Source organism: Lissotriton vulgaris, chromosome 9, assembly GCF_964263255.1.
Source record: "Lissotriton vulgaris chromosome 9, aLisVul1.2, whole genome shotgun sequence".
Lineage (NCBI taxonomy): Eukaryota > Metazoa > Chordata > Amphibia > Caudata > Salamandridae > Lissotriton > Lissotriton vulgaris.
Genome location: NC_141697.1, coordinates 535429007 through 535449237, shown reverse-complemented (window position 1 = coordinate 535449237; position 20231 = coordinate 535429007). Strand labels below are relative to the sequence as shown.

Sequence of the window (20231 nt, the reverse complement as noted above, 5' to 3'; positions counted from 1 at the left end):
TTAGTTGAAAGTACTGATAAGCTGCAGAGTTTAAGAATCTGCATCTCCAATGCATTCCCTGTCTTTTAGACACAGAGGGGCTTATTTACAAGCCCCTTGAGCCACCCTTACGTCACTTTTCCCAAGTTAAAAATGACACAAAAGTGGCGCAAGGGGCTTGTAAATCTGCCCCAGAGCCTCCATATCCATTTCCTTCAGGTAGGGTAAAAAAGCAAGGAACCAAAAAAGGATTGTTTCAATCCAGAATACATACTGTCACAGACATATGGTTTGTCTCGATCCTCCTGTGACGCTGGATCTTGCCGCTTCTTCATGCCCCCTATCCCGCAGCCCTGCAGTGTGGAGAGAAGAAAAGGACACAGTTCAGAAGGGATGAAAGGCCACTGCTGTTTGTAAAATGTGGTTAAAAGACCGTCGAGGGCATGTCTAAAGCTTCAGAAAAAAACAAATTTTATCCTAGCTCATACTCCCACAAAGACTTCTAGCCATCCCGCTCTTTCAATCAAACCCTGTTTAATGATGCCAATTTTAACATGTTATAAAATAATGGGTGACACACCTGAAAATCTCCTTTCCAATGCCACAAAACTCTGGAAAAATGACCTTTAATGGAGATTCTGGTATATTCAGTCCTTGCTTTTCCGAGATTTGAACTGACTGGGGACTGCTTGAATGGAAACGGCTGCTCCAAAAGAATGCTGTCACTTTAAAACTCTTAAGCTGCAGCAGCAATGTCCCCCTTTCGAACCACCTCTTGAACCTCAACCACAGCAAATTTACAATTTTTGTCCCAACAGGCAGGGATGAAGCACAACGTTTGCTTTGAGAGGCTAGCTGACTGAGTGCTAAAAAAGGGAGAAAAATCTATGAGTAGAGTGTAACAGAGGTAACGACAAGGCTCAAATCAATCCGGTCTCTGATGGTTAGACATCAATTGAGTACACTCTCTGATTGCCACTTTATGCGTCTATTTTAGAGAGAATGGGCCACTGGGCTCACTGGAAAGGCCCCCACGATCGAGAGGTATTGCTTTAACCCCTTCCAGGCTCATGACGAGCTGGGCTCGTCATGGTGTAGCCTCCTCAAACACTGATGACGAGCCCAGCTCGTCATGAACAATGGACTTTTGAAAATTATAGCACAGGAGCAAAATATCGCTAGCAGCGATGGTGTTAAACAATGAACTATTGATGTGACTTTGAGGCTTGCTTATATTGTAGTAATACTGAATGTTTGCAGGTGGGTTTGTGGAAGCTTTAGAACTATGAGGTAACTGATTGGTTTCCAAGTGACACACACAGGTGAAAATGGCCAAGGTAAGTATCAAGAGCCCCAGAGTGACAAGCAGACACTAGTGAGCCGACTGACAAGTCACTGAGGAGGGGAAGACCCTGCCTTACTTGAAGTTCTCCAAAGCGACGGCATGGATTTCTGTCTGAAAGCTCACACTGATAGTGGGGAGTGGAAAAAAATTGTAATGGCGACAAGGACTCCATGTCATGGTGGCCTGATCGCTATTTTTGTTTCTTAATTTTTTTCTTTTAGAGAAGCACTCCTACAGAAGGGGTTTCGATTCTGTGCATGAACAGTATTAGTACCATGGAGCTAGGAGTGTTTGTGGCTATTTCGTTTTAATGACAGTAATGGCTTCAATCCTGCGGAAGGCGGGTCACCGGCAAAGGATTTTTTTCAAGAGCTGAGCCTTCTCTGTTGGAAACTGGGCTCCATTTCTAAATGATTCAAGGAGAATGAGTGGGGACGACTGACAGGATATCTGCCAATTTTGCCCTATTACCGCCCAACTCTAAATCACCCCCTTAGACTTGGTGCCAGTCTGCCATCCGGTTAAACTGAAACAGTTTTCTTACAGCCACCTAGATTTTGTTATTCCTGAGGAGTTGTTTCAGTTCATGAGACAGACAGTCATTCTAAAGCACATAATGACAGAACCTCTCTGGGTGCGACCAGGGATCGGCACCCTGAAGCAGCACTATAGGAAATATGGGTAAGTGCGTGATGTTTAATGTTGGACATTGTTATGTGTCACCACGCCAAGGACATACGAATCGAAACACCAGTGCTATACTCAGCTACCAAGAGGTCGGAGCATGTGGTACTGTAATCCCGGACCCTGCTGTTCCACCGGTTCCGGGGTCCAACACTCGTGTCACAAAATATCGTCGTACCATGACGATATTGGTATCAACGGACCGGTAATGATTAGGACCTTATCCCTATGTATTTGCGTCATAATTGAGTGATGCTAACACCCTTAAATCATGGTTTCCGTCCCGAACCCTCAGACTCCATTTTGTAAACGGCATCCATCTTATGACTTGCCCTCATATATAGTCAATTGATTAAGACCGAGTTTGATCTGAAAGGACACGTCCTCCGTAGCTGGCTTCCCCATGACCTGGCCGAGCTGACTCCACTGCCTCCAGCCAAGCCTGTTCGGGCAGCTTCTCGCCCAGTGGCCGAGTAAGATATCATCAAGGCACAACATGCCATAAACCATTCACTACATACAGACCATGTTTTCCATACACATACACCTGTCCATGATTCTTGTTTATGACCAGTTTTACGATGGGAGGGTGCCCGACCTTATTGGTGTTTCATCGATATCTGATGGGAATTCTGGGCCTGGCTGGGTAATCCATCACAGACTGGACATCCAAAATATGTGCTGACCAGCATGACTTCGCTCTTTGTATTGTTGTAGAAATATGTGTATAACCATATCATAAGCCCAAGAATTCTTGCCCGCAGCTATTATTTATGTATATAAGGAGAAGGCTGGTTCTGTAAAAACGAACAGTCTCCTGAGAACTTACAGCCCGTGCCGTTGTAATTCTAGGACACATGTTACTTGGTTGCAACCAATAAAACTCGATCTCTGACTTCACCTAGAAGACTCTGTGTTTCTGTGGTCCGGAACAGGGAGAACTCAGAGGTCCCCGGGTGTTACCCCTGGCACCACGGGTCCCTAAAAACCCAGCACCTCAAGCCTCGGGCCTCTCTATTAACATTTCTGTGCAATTTGACCACTTTTCATTTAATTTATATTGTGTATTTTAATGGTGGTTAGTTTTGTATTTGGTTGATTTGTGTGATGCCATTTTTATTTTTCAATAAGAAGAATAAAAAAAACTAAAACATTTCTGTGCAAGTCACAGCCACAACCACATTTATGTCCCAAACACCCCTCCCGTATTTTGCGTGTGGGGATAGTCCATATCCCAACATACCATTCCTCCTTAACACCAGCAGAAAAAACAATACATAAAAAACAAAAATAAATGACCCTGGCAGAACATTGAACACCCATATATACTTCAAACGGATGAACGCCCCACATAGCACAACAGTGTTAAAAAATGGCTCATCTACATCTCTTTGAGGGAACCCCCATTAGTTCAGCACAATCCAACTGGATTGGCCCTGAGATGATACCTTGCAGTCCCTTTTCGTCGAACCACTGGCCTGTTCTCAGGTAGTTCTTCCCGTTGTCCAGAGACATCATCTGAGCTCACTCCACCATCATTACCACAGGAGGTAGGTGACTCCGGAGTTTGTTCTGGCACATCTGCCACTGATGGTGGTATCATGGATCAAGAGGGAGAGGTCATTGTGGCCTTTTCCAAGGGGTCGTCATTACATCCTGAGAAGGTCGGTGGTTCTCATCTACACGGGGACCTGGTGTATTGTAATGCTTGCTAAATACTATGTTCCTGGTAACAATTTCATTATCCTTTTCGCTGTGACCACTGTTCCCATACCTTCCATTGATTGACTTCAATAGGCAAACAAAACTTGCTTCTTGGATGCCGATGTGTGACGAGTACTGAATCGCCAACTTGTAAATGTCTCTGCCATGCTCTCGTCTTGACTGACATTTTGTCGTTCTTTGCCTTCCACTGGTTCAATGCATCTGCAACATCATCTATGGCCACGGACTGATTTCCAATGTGGGGAATGGTGTCATCCACCATCCGGTTCATGCACAGAGCGATGAGACTCACTTTTGACGTGGCAAGAGGAGTAAGTCTGTATTTTCACTGGAATACATACATCGCACACTCTATGTTCTGGTCATTGGCTAGAGCTATCCACAGGACTTTTGTTTAGAATACGCATAAATCGTTCTGCCTCCCCATTTGCTTGTGGGCATCTGGGTGTAATCCTCCCTTGATGAATGCCTGTGGACTTCAGATAGCCAGCAAATCCCTGACTGGAGAACAGACGACCATTATCGGGGGGCAGCTCGTGCAGCAGGCCGTGGGTAACTATGATCTTCTCCATGAACGTCTCCAAGCAAGGTATGGGCTCACTGGCGGTCATTTACAGCATGTGCGGGCCATCAGACAGGCTCCCAAAGTCAGCAGTAGCTTGATGTCAGGGAAGTGGAGTAATGGTTTCTGTGAAGATGGGCACAAGCAGTTCTGCTGGCCTGGCATAAAGGACAGGAGCACACGGTTTGTTCTACCCTGTCATCAAGGCCAGGAAACCACACTTTACATTTAAGCCTGCCTTTTGTCTTGGCCACCTCTTGGTGGGTCGTGTGAGGTAGATCCACTACTTGCTGCTGTAGTGGTCCTGGTATCACTAGCCCGTGGCCTCTCAACATACAGTCTCCTGGAGATATGGCTAGTTCATGACGGATGCGGTATGGAGACAACAGAGTCTGTCTTGCCTCAGCAGTGCGATGCGATAAGTTTTGAATCATCGTGTTCCAGTTTCCTGATGGACACTATGGCTGACGCCATCCGGAGGCACTCATCCACTTTCATAGCCTCCATTATCTCCCTCAATGAAATGGGGTGAGGTCTGGAACTCTCGACCATCCACTTAACATACTCCACCACTTCCTTGGCATCCTGCTCCCCACCTAATATAGCAGGTCTTGCATGCCTGGAGAGATAGAGAGGTTTTGTAATTCTCGAGTCTGACTCCATTTTGTTCTGTGCCACCATTTTGTGTTGCCCTCACGTAGGCCTGTGAAGGTAGCCTGGCGAACAAAGTGGCCTGGCCTTCTTAGTTCATGTATACATTAACTAGGTCTCTTTTTGACTCTGAAATGAACTGTAAGAAACTGACCTCTTCACCTGAAACTGACCTCGCAAAGCCAATTTCCCTGATCGATCTTTGTCTGAGATTGCCAATCAATGTTCAGGACATCGTTAACTTTTAGTTTCCTTGCACATGCCTTATCTTGTTCAGCATCTGTTACTGGTTCTTTTTTATGTTTCTTCATTACATGGGTTATGCTTTCAATTATAGGTGTGTCCAGCTTGGGGAGATTGAATTTGGGACATTCCTAATAATTAACTTTTGGGTTGGGATACTGTAAATTGAGTTTTTGTTATGTGATACTTTGTTTGAAAATGTACCTTATTGGCTAGAATTTTGTGCAGTGGGTGTACATTTATAATGTGAATATTGGGTATAAAAGGAGACGTCTCGCCTTAGTAAAATGAGCAGTCTCCTGAGAATTTACACCGTGATGTATTTCTAGGATCACTGTTACTAGCTGCAGCTAATAAACGTGGTCTCTGATGCCATCCAAAAGTATTCTGTGTCTTTGTATACCAAGACAGGTGAACTCGAAGATCTTAGGCGTGCCCCTGACGCCGCTGGGTTAAACCCCGGTTCTTCAACTGGCGCCCAACGTGGGGCGACTTCAGTGGTACTGGTCCAAGCCCGAAGATTGTGAGGAGCCCCGTGAGGAAATTCTGGAGGACGGCCGCCACTTCATCGACCCCTGCATGTCGACGTGGACCGAAGGTTTTTTTCTGCGAGGCTTCCCCTTTCCGACGGCTGCGAAGGACTGCTGCCCTGACTGTCGCCCTGTCTAGGACCCTCTTGTGATGATTTTAAGGCGAGACGTTAGACGGTCTTCTGGTTGTGTGACAGACATTTTGGTTAAGTATAAGTGGGTCGCTCCCATGACTTTGTTTTGTTACTCGGTTTTGATTCGGCCATTGCAATAGTCGAAGCCGAGGGGTTCGTATATTTGCGAGTATCATTTTTGAAACCCCTTGAAGTTTGAAGCAAGACTAGTGAGCTAAAAGATGCCTGGTTTTAGCAAATTTAGAAAATGGTTTTGTTGTAGTTGTAATAGGGATTCCCGATTAGAGGACTGGTGTCCGATACCTCCGGTTGGAACTCCAACTTATGAGCTCTATTCAAAGCATGGTGTAGATCCCATTACCTTTAATGAAGTATGGGTCCGTTATACAAGGAAAGATGGTGTTTTACGATGGCCCCAACATGGTAGTTTTGAATCAGATGTTTGAGATAACCTAGAAGTTGCGATATTTAAGAAGAAAGCCCGGCCGGCGATGTTTGACTCTTTCCGCCTTTGGCGTAAGGAAGCCAAACAGCGAGAAATTAAGCAAGCTAAGAGAGATAGGAAGGAAAGGAATATATATCGGTAATGCAAGCTGCTAGGCAGTTTAAGGAAGATGAAGAAGATTGTGCGATTGAAGTGTCAGATAGACAACATTGCATGGCCATTGATAAATGTTACCCGGCTTTGCCACCCCCCTTTTCAAATGTGACTGAAGACCCTGAAAAGGATCCTTTGATGTCACATTTACTGAGATTACCACCCCCTTATATGCAGGGTGCTACTGCACCTCAGTTACCTCCATTTGGTTCACCCCTTGTTGTCGTTCAACCCCCTGTTGTTGTTCAGCCACCCGTTACTTCACAGGTGGTTCTTCCTCCCCCGGCGCAGCCCCCTCCAGGGCCGCCAGCCTTGCCACCAGCCTTGCCTCAAACTCCTTTGCTTTACACTCCTTTATCTTCGACTTCTCTTATTTCTGTCCCTACGTCTCTGTCGCCTCAAAACACTTTGTCTCTTGTCCTCATGTCAACTTCTTCTCCTTCTGCTCGGCAACGAATGACTGAGACTGTCACTAGTCTTTTGTCTCCTTTTTTTGGGTCCCTGAATATGACCTCTGTTTCTGAACGTAAGCAGAGACCTAGTCGGCTCCTTGGTCCCGAAGAGCGGGCAGTGTTGGATCTCCTTGCTCATAGATGGGTTTCGAATACCTCCAAGTACAGTCCACAAGTGGTTATGGATATCTTCCTACAGTGGGAGACACCAAAACAAAGGTATGTTTTTGATGTCATGTGTACCTTCCTTCGTCAGGAGTGGGAAGATAATGAGTTGGGTTCAATTCCACTGGAATTGCTTAATGTTCAGTCTGAATTTGCTATAGGGACGATAGTGGGTTCCAATGTTGAGGAAGCGGTAGAGACACTACTCACTTTTAGGTCTAGACTTCCACCTCAGTCATTGTTCGAACCTGACCCTTCTATTAGGAGAAAAGTGAAGCAGTATCCAATGAGAGAGGTTCCCCCTGTATGGAAAGAGGCAGTTGTGGCTGATGCCGCTCATGGTATTGCGGCTGCACCGGCTCATTTCAAGCGAGTGTGGGTGCATGTCCCTTGGAAGAGAGCTGAGGTCCTGGCTCTTATGCAGACCTTGCCTGACGCCCGTAAAAATCCTGCTGGTTATTACAAGGAGTTGTCTCAGACAGTTGATGCGCGTGTTATGAATTTAGCTGACATAGATATGTTGATGGGTAATGTAGTTTCTCAACCCTTGTGGGCGAAGATCCGTCACGAGGATCACGCGTCAGAGTTAGGAGATACGTGGGTTAATATTACTGCTGCAGATGGTCGGCAGGTAGGAGGTGCCAAACCTGAACCCTTAGTTGCAGAACTACCTGGTAGGATTATTAATTTAATGAAAACTATGATGCCTCCTCTGCGGGTGAATTGGGACAAGTTAGCAGCATGTAAACAAAAGAAAGACGAGAGTGTGTCTGATTTCTTCACTTGGTTTGAGGAAACATTCATTGATCATAGTGGTCAGGACATGAGTACAGAAGGTGGTCAGAGGTTGTTTGTAGATACGTTTGTTTTTAATTTACTTCCTGAACTTTCTAGTACGTTAAAGGCCTCTGAGAGTTCATGGGCTGTTTCTTCTTCGGCCCAGATATTGGCTACTGCACAATACTATGAGAATAGAGATAAAGATGAGAAGGATAAAGTAGAGAAGAAGACTAGAGAATTAAAAACGAAAGTTCTTCTGCAGCAGGCTTATCCGCCTCGCCCTAATCAGCGTCAGTTTCAGCAACCTTCCCAGTTTCAGCAACCCCCACAGTTTCAGAAACTGTTGCAGAAGTCTGAGTCTTTTGCTTCGCGACTCCAGCTAGGCCCTACTCAGTGTGCTTATTGTAAAGAAGAAGGTCACTTCAAGAATAGTTGCCCGATCTTGCTACAGCGTGTGAATGGTATGTCTGGTCTGAGAGGTCGTGGTGGTTTCCAACAAGTACCTAGGGGTAGGGGACGTGGTTCGTTTCCCCAGAATGAACGTTCCTTTTCCCCTCAGAATTCTATGAATTATTTTGACCAACAGAATGTTCCGACCGTCCAGTCCGCTCAGTACTACACTGATGATTATTATGTTGGAAGTGAGAGTGCTGGTTTTAATGATAGTTAGGACAGCCATGGACAAAGGGAGGGAGTAGTGTCAGTTCCAGTAGACCAGAGTGGACCTTATGTTGAAGTGATTACATCACATGTGGCAGAACCTTTTCTTTTGGATACTGGTGCAGCAAAGAGTTCCATCATGCACTCTAAACTCCCTGGCGCACCTTGGTCTGGCTTGACCAATGTTTCAGTAGGAATTTCTGGCGCCCCAGTTCGTAACCCGGTTTCTTGTCCTTTGCCCCTTTCTATTGGTCCCTGTGAATTGGAGGCTCCCCTTATTCTAACGACTGGCTGTGGCGAGAATCTGTTGGGTTTGGACTTGTTGAAAAGATTGCATGCGACATTACATTGTTCTCCTTCGGGAGTACATCTTACGGTGGGTAAGAAAGTGATTTCCCCGATGTATCTGTCTAAGGATCGCCTTCCACTGGAACTGCGTTCTCTCCCTGATACACTTTGGGCTACAGGTCCCAATGATGTTGGTCTCTTGCAGATTCCACCCTACGTTGTTACCCTTAAGTCGAATGCTAAATTACCTCGCATTCCTCAGTACAAAATTTCCAGTGATGGCGAAAGAGCTCTTTTAGCGATTATCTATGATTTGGTTGAGAAAGGTGTGGTTGAAGAAACGAGAGGTAATGTGTGTAACAGTCCTGTTCTGCCTGTCCTTAAGCGTACTGACTCTTCTCAGCCACCTGTGTATCGGTTTGTGATCGACCTTCGAGAGATCAATAAGATCGTTGTGCCACAGTTTCCTGTTGTCCCGGACATTACTGCTTTATTGACTATGATCCCTGCCTCAGCTGCTTGGTTTTCTGTTATTGATCTGAAGAACGCTTTCTTCAGTATTCCGATTGCTGAGGAAAGTAGGGATATTTTTGGCTTCTCTTTAGGAGGCCGCAGTTTCCGGTTTAAGCGCGCTCCTCAAGGTTATTGTGAGAGTACCTCCACTTATAGTCAGGCTTTGAAAACTCAGCTTGATACTCTTGCATTGCCTTCTGGTGCTACTCTTATCCGGTATGTTGATGATCTGTTGGTTGCTGCTGATGATGAAGAGATTTGTTAAGAAGTTACTCTTTCTTTGTGGCAACACCTGTCTGACCTTCATCATAAAGTGTCACCTTCGAAGTTACAGTATTGCCGCCAAGAAGTGACCTACTTAGGTCATCTCTTGTCGAAGGAGGGAAGACAATTGACCCCAGAGCGTATTCAAGCGATTGCCCAAATGACTGTGCCATGCACACAGAGAGAGGTGCGTGCCTTCTTAGGTATCACCTCGTATTGTAGACAGTGGATTCCGAATTTTTCTTTGCTAGCGAAACCTTTGTTGGCACTTACTCTTAAGGACACACCACACCCTCTTCCTTGGTCTGACGAATGTCAGAAGAGTTTTTCTGAATTGCATGATGCATTGTGTTCTGCTCCGGTGTTGGGTACCCCCGACTACAGTAAACCTTTTACACTTTATGTACACAAGAGAGAAGGTTATGCGTTGTCAGTGTTGACGCAACAATTTGGAGACAAGCAGCGCCCATGTGCGTATTTTTCAGCTACTTTAGATCCGGTAGCTAGGGCGTTGCCTAGTTGTCTAAGAGCTACAGCGGCAGCGGCTGTTTCTATACGACAGTCTGCTGGTTGATAATACATTGATTGTGATGGTCTCACATGCAGTGGATACCCTATTGAATAGAACGAAGACTCAACATATTACCAGTGCGCGTTTGTCAGGTTATGAGTTGACGCTTTTGGCTAGCCATGTGCACATCAAACGGTGCAGCACATTGAATCCAGCTACATTGTTGCCGATTTTTGAAGAGATAGATGCTCAGGAACAGCATGACTGTTTTCTCCAGACAGAGGAGGAAACGAAGTGTAGAGTTGATCTGAAAGATACTCCTCTTTCGAATCCTGATGGTACCCTATGGGTAGATGGTTCGTGCTTTAAGCTTCCGAATGGAGAGACAACTGCAGCATATGCTGTCACAACTTTGCACACGATTGTTGAAACAGCACGTATTGCACAGAATTCAGCACAAGCAGCGGAGATGATAGAATTAACTAGAGCATGTGTGTTGTCAAAAGGAAAGAGAGTGAATGTTTATACTGATAGCCAATACGCATTTGGCGTGGCTCACAGTTTTGGTCACTTATGGAAAGAGAGAGGATTTCTTACTTCCCGTGGTACAAAGATTCATGCATTGACAATTAGTGAGTGAACTTCTTGAATCACTTACTTTGCCGACCCAAATTGCGATAGTGAAGTGTAGTGCGCATAAGAAGGTTACAGATGATGTGGGTCGAGGGAATGCGTTTGCAGATGAAGTAGCGAGAGAAACGGCGAAAGATGTGACGAGTCGGATGTATGTTGCAGGTCCTGCCAGATGGGTTGTGGAAGGAGGAATGTGTGAAGATACAACAGAAAGTGTGAAGATGATTCAGGCAGAAGCTACTGAGAAAGAATTGAGTATGTGGAGAGAGAGTACGGGAATGTTGGGTTCAACAGGCTGTTGGGTTGAGTTGTCAGAGCACCAGCGATGGTTGTTGCCAGATGCATATGTGCTTCCGGTGGTTACTATGGCTCATGGGTTGGCTCACATTAGTTCAAAAGGGTTATGTAAGTTGTTGGCTCCGGTATGGCAGAATGGTGGAATTCCTAGGTGTGCTGAGTATTTGGTTAAACACTGCATGATTTGCTTGATGCATAATCCTGGAAAGGGAACCCCAACTCCAGCGGGTCATTTTGCTCCTCCAACGTATCCATTCGAGGTGCTGCAGATAGACTACATTCATATGGAAAGATGCAATAACTTGAAGTATGTCCTTGTGGTTGTTTGTGCCTTTTCCAGATGGATAGAGGCCTACCCCCTAAAGGATAATACTGCCTTGTCTACAGCTATTGTTTTGCTCAAAGAATTCTTTCCCAGATATGGCTTCCCGAGAAAGGTATGGAGTGATAATGGAAGTGAATTTGTGGGTCAGATTATGAAGAAAGTATGTGCGAGTCTAGGTATTAAACAGAAATTTCACGCTGCGAATCACCCCCAGTCGGCAGGCCTGGTCGAGTGCTATAATGGCACTCTGAAGATGAAGTTGGCCAAGGTACAAGCAAGTTCTGGTCTTACATGGTCCGATGCCTTACCATTGGCACTTTTGCCCACGAGAACAACAGTAAATTCTCGCGTGGGACTTAGCCCATACGAGATTGTTTTTGGACGTCCGGCGAATGTCTGGGGTGTGCCAAGGCCTAAGAAGTACAGTGATATTGAGTACCCTATGTTGGTTGACTTCTTATATGATTTGACTGCTAAATTGGGTGTTCTTCACCAACAGGTCCATGACACTTTGCCTTCAGTTTCTGTAGACGCAGGCCACGCGATTCAACCTGGCGACTGGATTCTAACCAGGAATTTCCAGAGGAGAAAGAACTTGGAACCAAGATGGACTGGTCCATACCAAGTCCTGTTATCAACTCGGACTGCTATTAAGGTGTTCGGCAAGAAAAACTAGGTACATGGTACCCATTGCAAGAAGATACCTTTGCCCTTACCGTACGTTAAGTGGGTCCGGGAAGGTGTTGCCGATTCTATGTCAGGACCGGAGGCTTCAGATTATGCTATATCTTCCTTCGCTTTATTAACATAAAGACTCCACAGCAGCTTAGGAAAATATATATAACAGTGAACAAAAAATGCTTTAATGTCTAAAGCATTTGACGGAACGTTTAACAGCTCAAAACAACAACTCCCAAGAGTCTCTTATATATTGCCAGTCCGTAGTCCTTCCACTCTGTCCATCACCGCTATAAAACCGGCCTTCTCTTCCTCTTCCCCCTCTTTCTTCGCTGCTCCCGCAGCCAGATAAGTGCTTTTCATGTTTTCTTTATGAGATTTACTGGTTGTATTGTATGTACGTTCGTTGGGGACTCGCCCATGGTGTTTCCATTTCAGAGTCCCCGGTCGCGGGAACGTTCTACCGTTCCTACGCGATCTTTCTTTCCCTTTGGTGTGCGGTGACTAAGAAAGCCGCTAGGGGGCGGCCACACGTCTCGCCGGCTCTTCGGCGCGCCTCCGCAGTTACAGGAGCCGCGTTGAGGAGTCGGCCTGCGCAGGAGCCAGCCCTCGCGTACCCCTCTGACGCCTGGTGTGCCAGGTCTGTAATCCCTACTCCTGACGCCCCGCTGGGGTCTGTATTGCGGCACCGACCGCGTGAAACGCCTACGGGCGCATTTGTGCACCTTCATGTTTGTGTGTGGCTTGGCGCGCTTGAGGGGTACGGTGACTCGGTCCCGGCGAGGAGAGTCCGCGCGCTGGGGGGTCGGTGCAACCCTACCTGCCACGTCCGTTGGCCCACAAAGTGATTGCAGTCCGCTGGTCTGCCCATACTCGAGGAATATCTCGATTAACACCCCCCTGGGTGCCTTTAGAGTAAATCCTGTGCCTCAGGATGGAAGGAGAGTACGAAGAAGAACCCTATTCCTACCTGCAGGAGGTGGGGCCTATGGAGGACCGCCTCTCCGCCCGCATTGTGGAGGAATGCGCGAAGCTTGCGTCCGCGCATGTTCCTCCGGCGCCCGAACTCCCGGGGGCATCTGGCGGTTTGCCGCCCGCACCGAAAAAGCCATGCAGGGAGGGCCCGTCCTCGGAGGCCCAAGGAGTGGACAGGGGCGCGTTTGAGCGTCTCCGGGACGCCTTTTTGGCGAAGGCAACGGCTGTGCCCCCTGCCCCCTTGGCGGACCCTGGTGCTTCGGGGGACGTCTAGACAGCCCCCGCTTCCCCTGTATACGACTCGCCGGACACTGATGACGACGGGGAGTCGGTCCGTTCTTGGCTCCCGTCGTCCTCGGCCAAGGAGCTGCCACGGGATGAGTCGGGCATGTTGGATCCGGACGAGATCGTCCACCCACGCTCCGTGGCTTGGACACCGGGGGAGACGGTGGCGAAATTTGTAGCAGGTCGGCTGCGCAAGCCGTTGGAGAAGGAGGCAAGGGGTTGCCTACGTGGAGAGTGCCCTCGGCCAACTTTGGAGGGTAAGGTGACCATGACTCCCGAGTTAGATACCAAAATGGCCACCTTCTTGGCGAAGTTTATGAAAGATCCACGGAAAGGTATCGATCGGTCCTGGCGGTCCTGCCAGGACAAGCTGCTGGATGCAGTGGGGCCTGCCACGAAGATCCTCGACATGGCGGAGGAGGCGTAGGCTAATGGCACCGTTATTTCCCCTGAGGTGCTTTCCAATTGGGCCCAAAGGGTTATTGTATTCCTAGGCAACGCCAATTGCGCCCTATCTACGGAACGGCGGCGTTCCCTTTTGATTAAATTGGACCCGAAGTTGGGGGATCTGGCCTCGTCGGAGGCGGGTGCAGTGGCCCAGGGAGGCCTCTTCGGCGAGCCCTTTATCAGGGAGTTGGGCAAGTTCGTGAACACGTTCACGTCGCTGGACAAGGCGCAGTCCAGCATCAAACGGGTGTTTCATCAACGTTTCTCCGGAGGGGCCGGTCGCGGTAGGGGCCGTGCGACCGGCCGTGGCCAGCAAGCCAGTAATAAGGGACAAGCTCCGGCAGAGGCCAGTACCAGACCTCAGCAAACTTTAATAACTTCTACCCCACCAGAGGGCAACGCTTCGACGGCAGAGGGTTCAGGAAGAATTCTGGACAAGGAAATGCCTCCGGTGAGTGTACTTTGTTTAGATCAAGTTCCAATTGGAGGGAGGTTGGCAACCTTTTACGGGGAGTGGGAGTTGCTCACTGCCGACGCTTGGGTCTTGCAAACCGTACGTGGGTTCCACATAGAGTTCTACGACCAACCCACACAAGCGGTACCCCCACGTCCAATGGTGTTTTCAGAGTCCGACGCGCGGTTGATAGACTGAGAGGTCTCGGAACTGCTCCGCAAAGGGGCCATCCGCCTATCAACGCGCCATCCCAATGGTTTCCTCAGCAATGTCTTCTTAGTGGACAAGACAGATGGGGGCAAGAGGCCTGTGATCAATCTCAAGGAATTCAACGGGTGGTTGATCTATCGACATTTAAAGATGGAGGGGATCCACCTCCTTCGAGACGTACTCCTCCCTCGGGATTGGATGGTGAGACTGGATCTCAAGGACGCCTATTTGGTCGTCCCCATCCACCCGCCGCATCGTTGTTTCCTACAGTTTCTATGGAACGACAGGGTGTTCGAGTTCACCGCACTCCCGTTCGGTCTATCATCGGCCCCCTGGTGCTTTACGAAGGTGCTCCACCCGGTGGTGGAGTTTCTCAGGAGTCAAGGGGTTCGGATGTTGGTGTACTTGGACGACATCCTCTTCATGGGGCAGTGCCCGGAGGTGTTGGCGGGCCAGCTTCGGCAGGCCGTGCACCTTCTTCAGAAACTGGGGTTCGTGATCAACGGCTCCAAGTCGGTTTTGCTTCCCACTCAGAGGATTACTTTCCTGGGTTTCGTGGTGGACTCGGTGCAAGCGGTCTTGAGCCTGCCGGTTCGGAAGGTCGCGAAAATACGTCACCTGCTTCGGCAGACGATCTCCAAAGATCGCACTTCTTTGCGCCATATCGCCAAGGTGGTAGGGCTTCTGTCGTCCTCCATCCAGGCGATTTTTCCGGGCCCCCTGCACTACAGGGCGCTCCAGCGTCTCAAGGCTCAGCATCTACGACGCGGGATGAGCTACGATCAGTGGGTTCCTCTCACGGACGAAGTGAAGGAGGAAATGTCTTGGTGGCTGTCTCACATGGAGGCGTGGAATGGTCGGGCGATCTTCGGATCGGCCCCGGACCAAGTCATAGAGTCCGATGCCAGCAGGTCGGGCTGGGGCGCCCGGTGCAGGGATTTCTCCACCGGCGGCGCCTGGTCTTCAGAAGAATAACGGTTGCATATCAACTGTTTGGAGCTCCTGGCGGGCTCCTTCGCAGTCCGTTGTTGAACCAAGGATTCGGTCAAAGCCTGTGCTCTACTGAGAATGGACAATATTTCAGCGGTTCGTTATGTGAACCATCTAGGGGGTCCTCGTTCCCGCGCGCTGGCGGATTTGGCGAAGGACTTCTGGGACTACTGCCTGTCGCGCCACATTGCGGTGACAGCGGAGTACCTCCTGGGTCAAGCCAATCAAGTAGCAGATTGGCACTCCAGGCACCTCAGGGATGCCAGTCAGTGGAAACTGGATCCGGAAGTCTTCCGGTGGTTACAAAATCTCTGGGGTCCCTTCTCGGTGGACCTGTTTGCGTCCTGTCTCGACCATCAGCTGCCGCGTTTTTTCAGTTGGAGGCCGGACCCTCTGGCGGAAGCCACGGACGCCTTTCTACAGGACTGGAGTCGGGAAAAACCGTTTGCGTTCCCCCCGTTCTCCATGATAGTGCGGACGGCGGCCCAAGTACGCCGCCAAGGAGCGGAGTTGGTGTTGGTTACACCACTCTGGAGGTCTCAAGTGTGGTTTCCGGTTCTTCTGGAACTTTCTTGGGATTTTCCAATCCTACTCCCCCTGTTTCCTCTGCTCCTGACAAATCCGGATCGGGAACCGCATCCTCTCATCACGCAGAGCTCTCTCCGCCTCATGGCATGGAGGCTCTCAGGAGACGCTGGTCGCTCCCAGGCCTTTCGGGGTCTGCTGAGCACTTGCTCTCCAAAGCATGGGCCGATAGTACGACGAAGCGCTACAGATCCGCTTGGCTTAAGTGGAGGCGTTGGTGTCTACGAAGGGATTTGGATCCCTTGGTCGCGGGCCTCGTTCCCGTGCTGAATTTCCTGGCTCATCTAGCCGACAAGGGCTTGGCCTACAGAACGATCAATGCGATTCGATCGGTAATTTCGGCAGGCCATGATAACATCGATGGCCACCCGGTAGGGGAACATCCTTTTGTTTGTCGGCTTCTGCGGGCTATTCGCCTCGCCTTGCCCCCTGAACCCAGGTACTCCGTCCTTTGGGACGTCAATTTGGTTCTCAACCTGTTCCTGTCCTGGCCGGCCAATCCCTACTTGTCACTGAAGGAACTCTCGGCAAAGTTGGCCATGTTGTTATGTTTGGTTTCTTGTAGACGCGTCTCTGACGTGCGCGCGCTGGATATATCTGCACGCATTTTTTCCCCGGATGGGGTTACTTTTACCGTGGGCCGAAGCACCAAAACGTCGTCGCGATCCATTTCCTATCCAGCTTTTCTAGACACTCCTAAGTTGTGTGTTGTGCAATGCCTCAAAGCATATGAAGACCTGACCTTTGAATTGCGCCCCCCGGGCGAACGTCAGTTGTTGATTGCCCTGCGGAAGCCACACAAAGCTGTCTCCTCCCCCACTATTGCTCGGTGGGTGCGTTGGGTCATGCAGGAAGCGGGCATCAATACGTCTCTTTTTGTAGCACACTCTGCCAGAGGAGCCCATGGCCTCTAAGGCGTTTTCGGTGGGTGCTCGCTTGGAGGATCTAATGCGAGCTGCGGATTGGTCCTCGGATTCCACCTTTAAGAGGTTTTATTTTAAGCCCGTGGTGGATTTGGCCCAGTTGGTGGTAAGTAAGCTTTGAACTAGCATAATCTGAAGCCTCCGGTCCTGACATAGAATCGAAATTTGCCTAGCTTATGTAACGGTAAGTTTCAATTCTATTAAGGACACGGAGGCGAGGATTATCCCACCCAGGCTACACAGTGGTTTCTCTACCCACCCGTATGGCAGTAAGTAAAGCGTTTTCCTTTACATTGTCTGTACTGTAATAGTCACTAAATGCTCCTCGCCTTATTGTTGCATTCCTGGGCCACCTCGCTTACGCTGTCCCCTTTTTTTCGACAGGCAACAAGGGTGCTAAGCAGGATCAATGAGGTGTATGCGTGATCTGCGCGAAGAAAGAGGAGGAAGAGGAAGAGAAGGCCGGTTTTATAGCGGTGATGGACAGAGTGGAAGGACTATGGACTGGCAATATATAAGAGACTCTTGGGAGTTGTTGTTTTGAGCTGTTAAACGTTCCGTCAAATGCTTTAGACATTAAAGCATTTTTTGTTCACTGTTATATATATTTTCCTAAGCTGCTGTGGAGTCTTTATGTTAATAAAGCGAAGGAAGATATAGCATAATCCTCGCCTCCGTGTCCTTAATAGAATTGAAACTTACCGTTACATAAGCTAGGCAAATTTCGATTCCGAGAGTGAAAGGGTTCCGAGATTTGTACCTTTTAGCGATGCACATCTGGAATGGACTCAGTCAGAACGTGCGGATGATGAAGTCTTGCAAGAAGCTGTGCCGCCGTGTTTGAGACTTGATACTACGCACCCAGAGACACTCTTTCAGGATCAAACTGTGCCTGGTAAAGAACGCTGCAACTTAAGGTCTAAAAAGGACAAATAAAATAAGATTTTTTTTGTGAATTACACTCTTTCAGACAAGAGACTATTTTTCTTTTTCTTTTTCGAACCACCATCTGGGTTCAGATGCAGGGTCGCAGTATAAGACTTAAGGGGTGGCCCGCGTATTGACAAAAGGTCTGTGGTTCTAGGGACGTCTAGGACGCCTGGACGCACACTTGAGTGAAGAAGGAAAATTGCCGCGAGCAGCACGTTAGAGGATGGAGTCTGTTGTAACTGAAAGAGATGTTGAGAGAATAGATCTTAAGACAAGATTTTGTACATTGATACATAGCAAATGTTTTATAATATTGTGCTTTCTGACGTTTTTAAGTATCACGTTAGCTTGTGTGGGTTGGACTGTCTATGCTACACAACAGACATCTGTACCCACCTCCCAACCTATGCTTTCTTTCACTACTGTTTCTTTGCACCAGTTTTATACGTTGCCTGAACATGAACAGACAAGGAGATCAGAATTTGTCAACAACTCGTTCATACAGTTGTTGCATCAGCATCAGTTAGTAGTAAATACCACTAATTGTTGGGTTTGTGGTCTTATGCCTCATACGACAGATAAAGGTATGCCATATTTGGTTTTGCCTTTTTCTTTTAATGGGTCTGTGTGGGCTTTTCAGACCATGTTCATCTTTGCAAATGAGGTACGCCCCTTACGTTCCCTTAAAGATAACTCGAGCAATAGTGCATTGATAAGGGGAATAGTAGCTATGATCCGAGTGTGAATGGGACACGCCCCCTACCTCGCCTAATTCGCCATTTCCCTCAAAGTCCCGGACACCGCCAACCGATCCTCCGGCCTCCCTAGCAACCCGGACTCCACCCTTCTCTCCTTCTTTGCAGGACCCAATCACGACGAGCGGAAAACCGGAAAGACTCCCGAGTAATCCCGGAAGTCCCTCCCCCTACTTGGAGGCGGAACACGGAAAAGCCGGAAATGAAGACAGCAGTTCATTCAAGGAGTTGGACTCGTGGCAGGAGACGGCTAACGGTGAACCTGAGAAGAAGGTCGGTGAAGACGAGGAAGTCTGGACCGAGGACTGGTGGAGTCTGGTGGAGGACGCTGGAGAGCGGCCGTAACTCACGGGAGAGTTCCGGCGGGGCACGTGAGTAACAATCCCTTTGTATATTAAGAGTGTAAATAGCAGTAGCGTAAACAGTCACAATCTCACCTTTGCACGTAACACTGTATATATTGTATAGTACCCATTCTCAATCACGGTCACAACTGTAAAGAGTTCCCGCACTTGTTCACCTCAGCTTCTCCCCTTTTCCCTCATACTCTTCCTCTTTTCCCCTCTTGACCCGACCCCTACCCTCCTCACGGTCTGTTCATATCCCGCACACCTGGTGACGGTATACGGTACCAAGACAACTTAAACCAGTCGGACTAACTGCCCTTTCTCTTTCTCTCCTTCATTTCCTCTCAGCCGGAGCTACCCCTGTCCTTTTCTATCACAAACTGTTAAAACCTCTGTACACTTAGAATAAAAAACGGGCTCAGAAATAGCCCACTAAATACGGCCTCCACGCCTGTTATTCCGGTCCGCACACACCCCACGATCACACCGAGATATTGATGCATATAATGCTATCCCTAAGGATGAGGTGCAGGCTTTTATTGGTTGGAACGTGACTGGATATAGTACCAGCTTGACAGAGAAGGAGAGACGAAAAAGGTCTCCCCCTATTTGGATTGTACCCCACCAAGGCCATTTTTGTTTGCAAGGTAATGGTCGGAATCCGAAAGCTCAGCTAGGTAAGACTGTGTGTGCTCAAACCTATGTCTATTCATCTCGGACTTCTCCACCGTTTGTGCCAGCTAAAGGCACATATTTTGTTTGTCATGACAGAGCCTACAGATGGTTGCCACCTGATTTTTCAGGAACATGTTATGTGGCGTTATTGCTTCCCCCTACATACACTACTGCTTCAGACTATCATAGAACGAGATATGGTAGAGGTGTCTTCAATCAGGAAGATACTGCAGCACACGAAGTAGGAGATTTCTTCAAGGGCTTCCTGCCCTTTCGGGGTCCTATGATCAATAGTAGGCATATTCGACAGCTTGTCCGTGTTGTTGAAGCTACTAATAAAGAGACAGCAGGTGCTCTTAGTAATGTTACAGCTGAGCTTCAAGCGGACCGCCTTATGACTTTGCAGAACCGTATGGTATTAGACATCATACTTGCAGATCGAGGAGGAGTATGTAAATTGATTGGATCCAGTTGCTGTGTTTACATACCAGATAATGCCCCTACAGTGTACCAAGCCATCTCTAGGTTGTATAAAATCTCTTAGTCTATCCATGTAGACGAAGGAGACTGGTCATTGACGGGATGGTTTTGGGGACTGCTGTCCAAATGGGGATGGAAGACTGACATTCCTTGGTATG

General features: G+C 48.3%; 1 protein-coding gene across 4 annotated transcripts in view; it reads right to left on the bottom strand.

Moving 5' to 3' along the window:
* Window positions 1-20231, bottom strand: part of DPF1 (double PHD fingers 1) — a 516551-nt gene that overhangs the window by 192288 nt on the left and 304032 nt on the right. For all 4 annotated transcript variants that reach the window (XM_086938023.1, XM_086938024.1, XM_086938021.1 and 1 more), the window contains exon 6: window positions 254-332. In XM_086938023.1, coding sequence (XP_086794149.1) covers window positions 254-332 — 79 coding nt within the window. The remainder of the gene's footprint in view (window positions 1-253; window positions 333-20231) is intronic.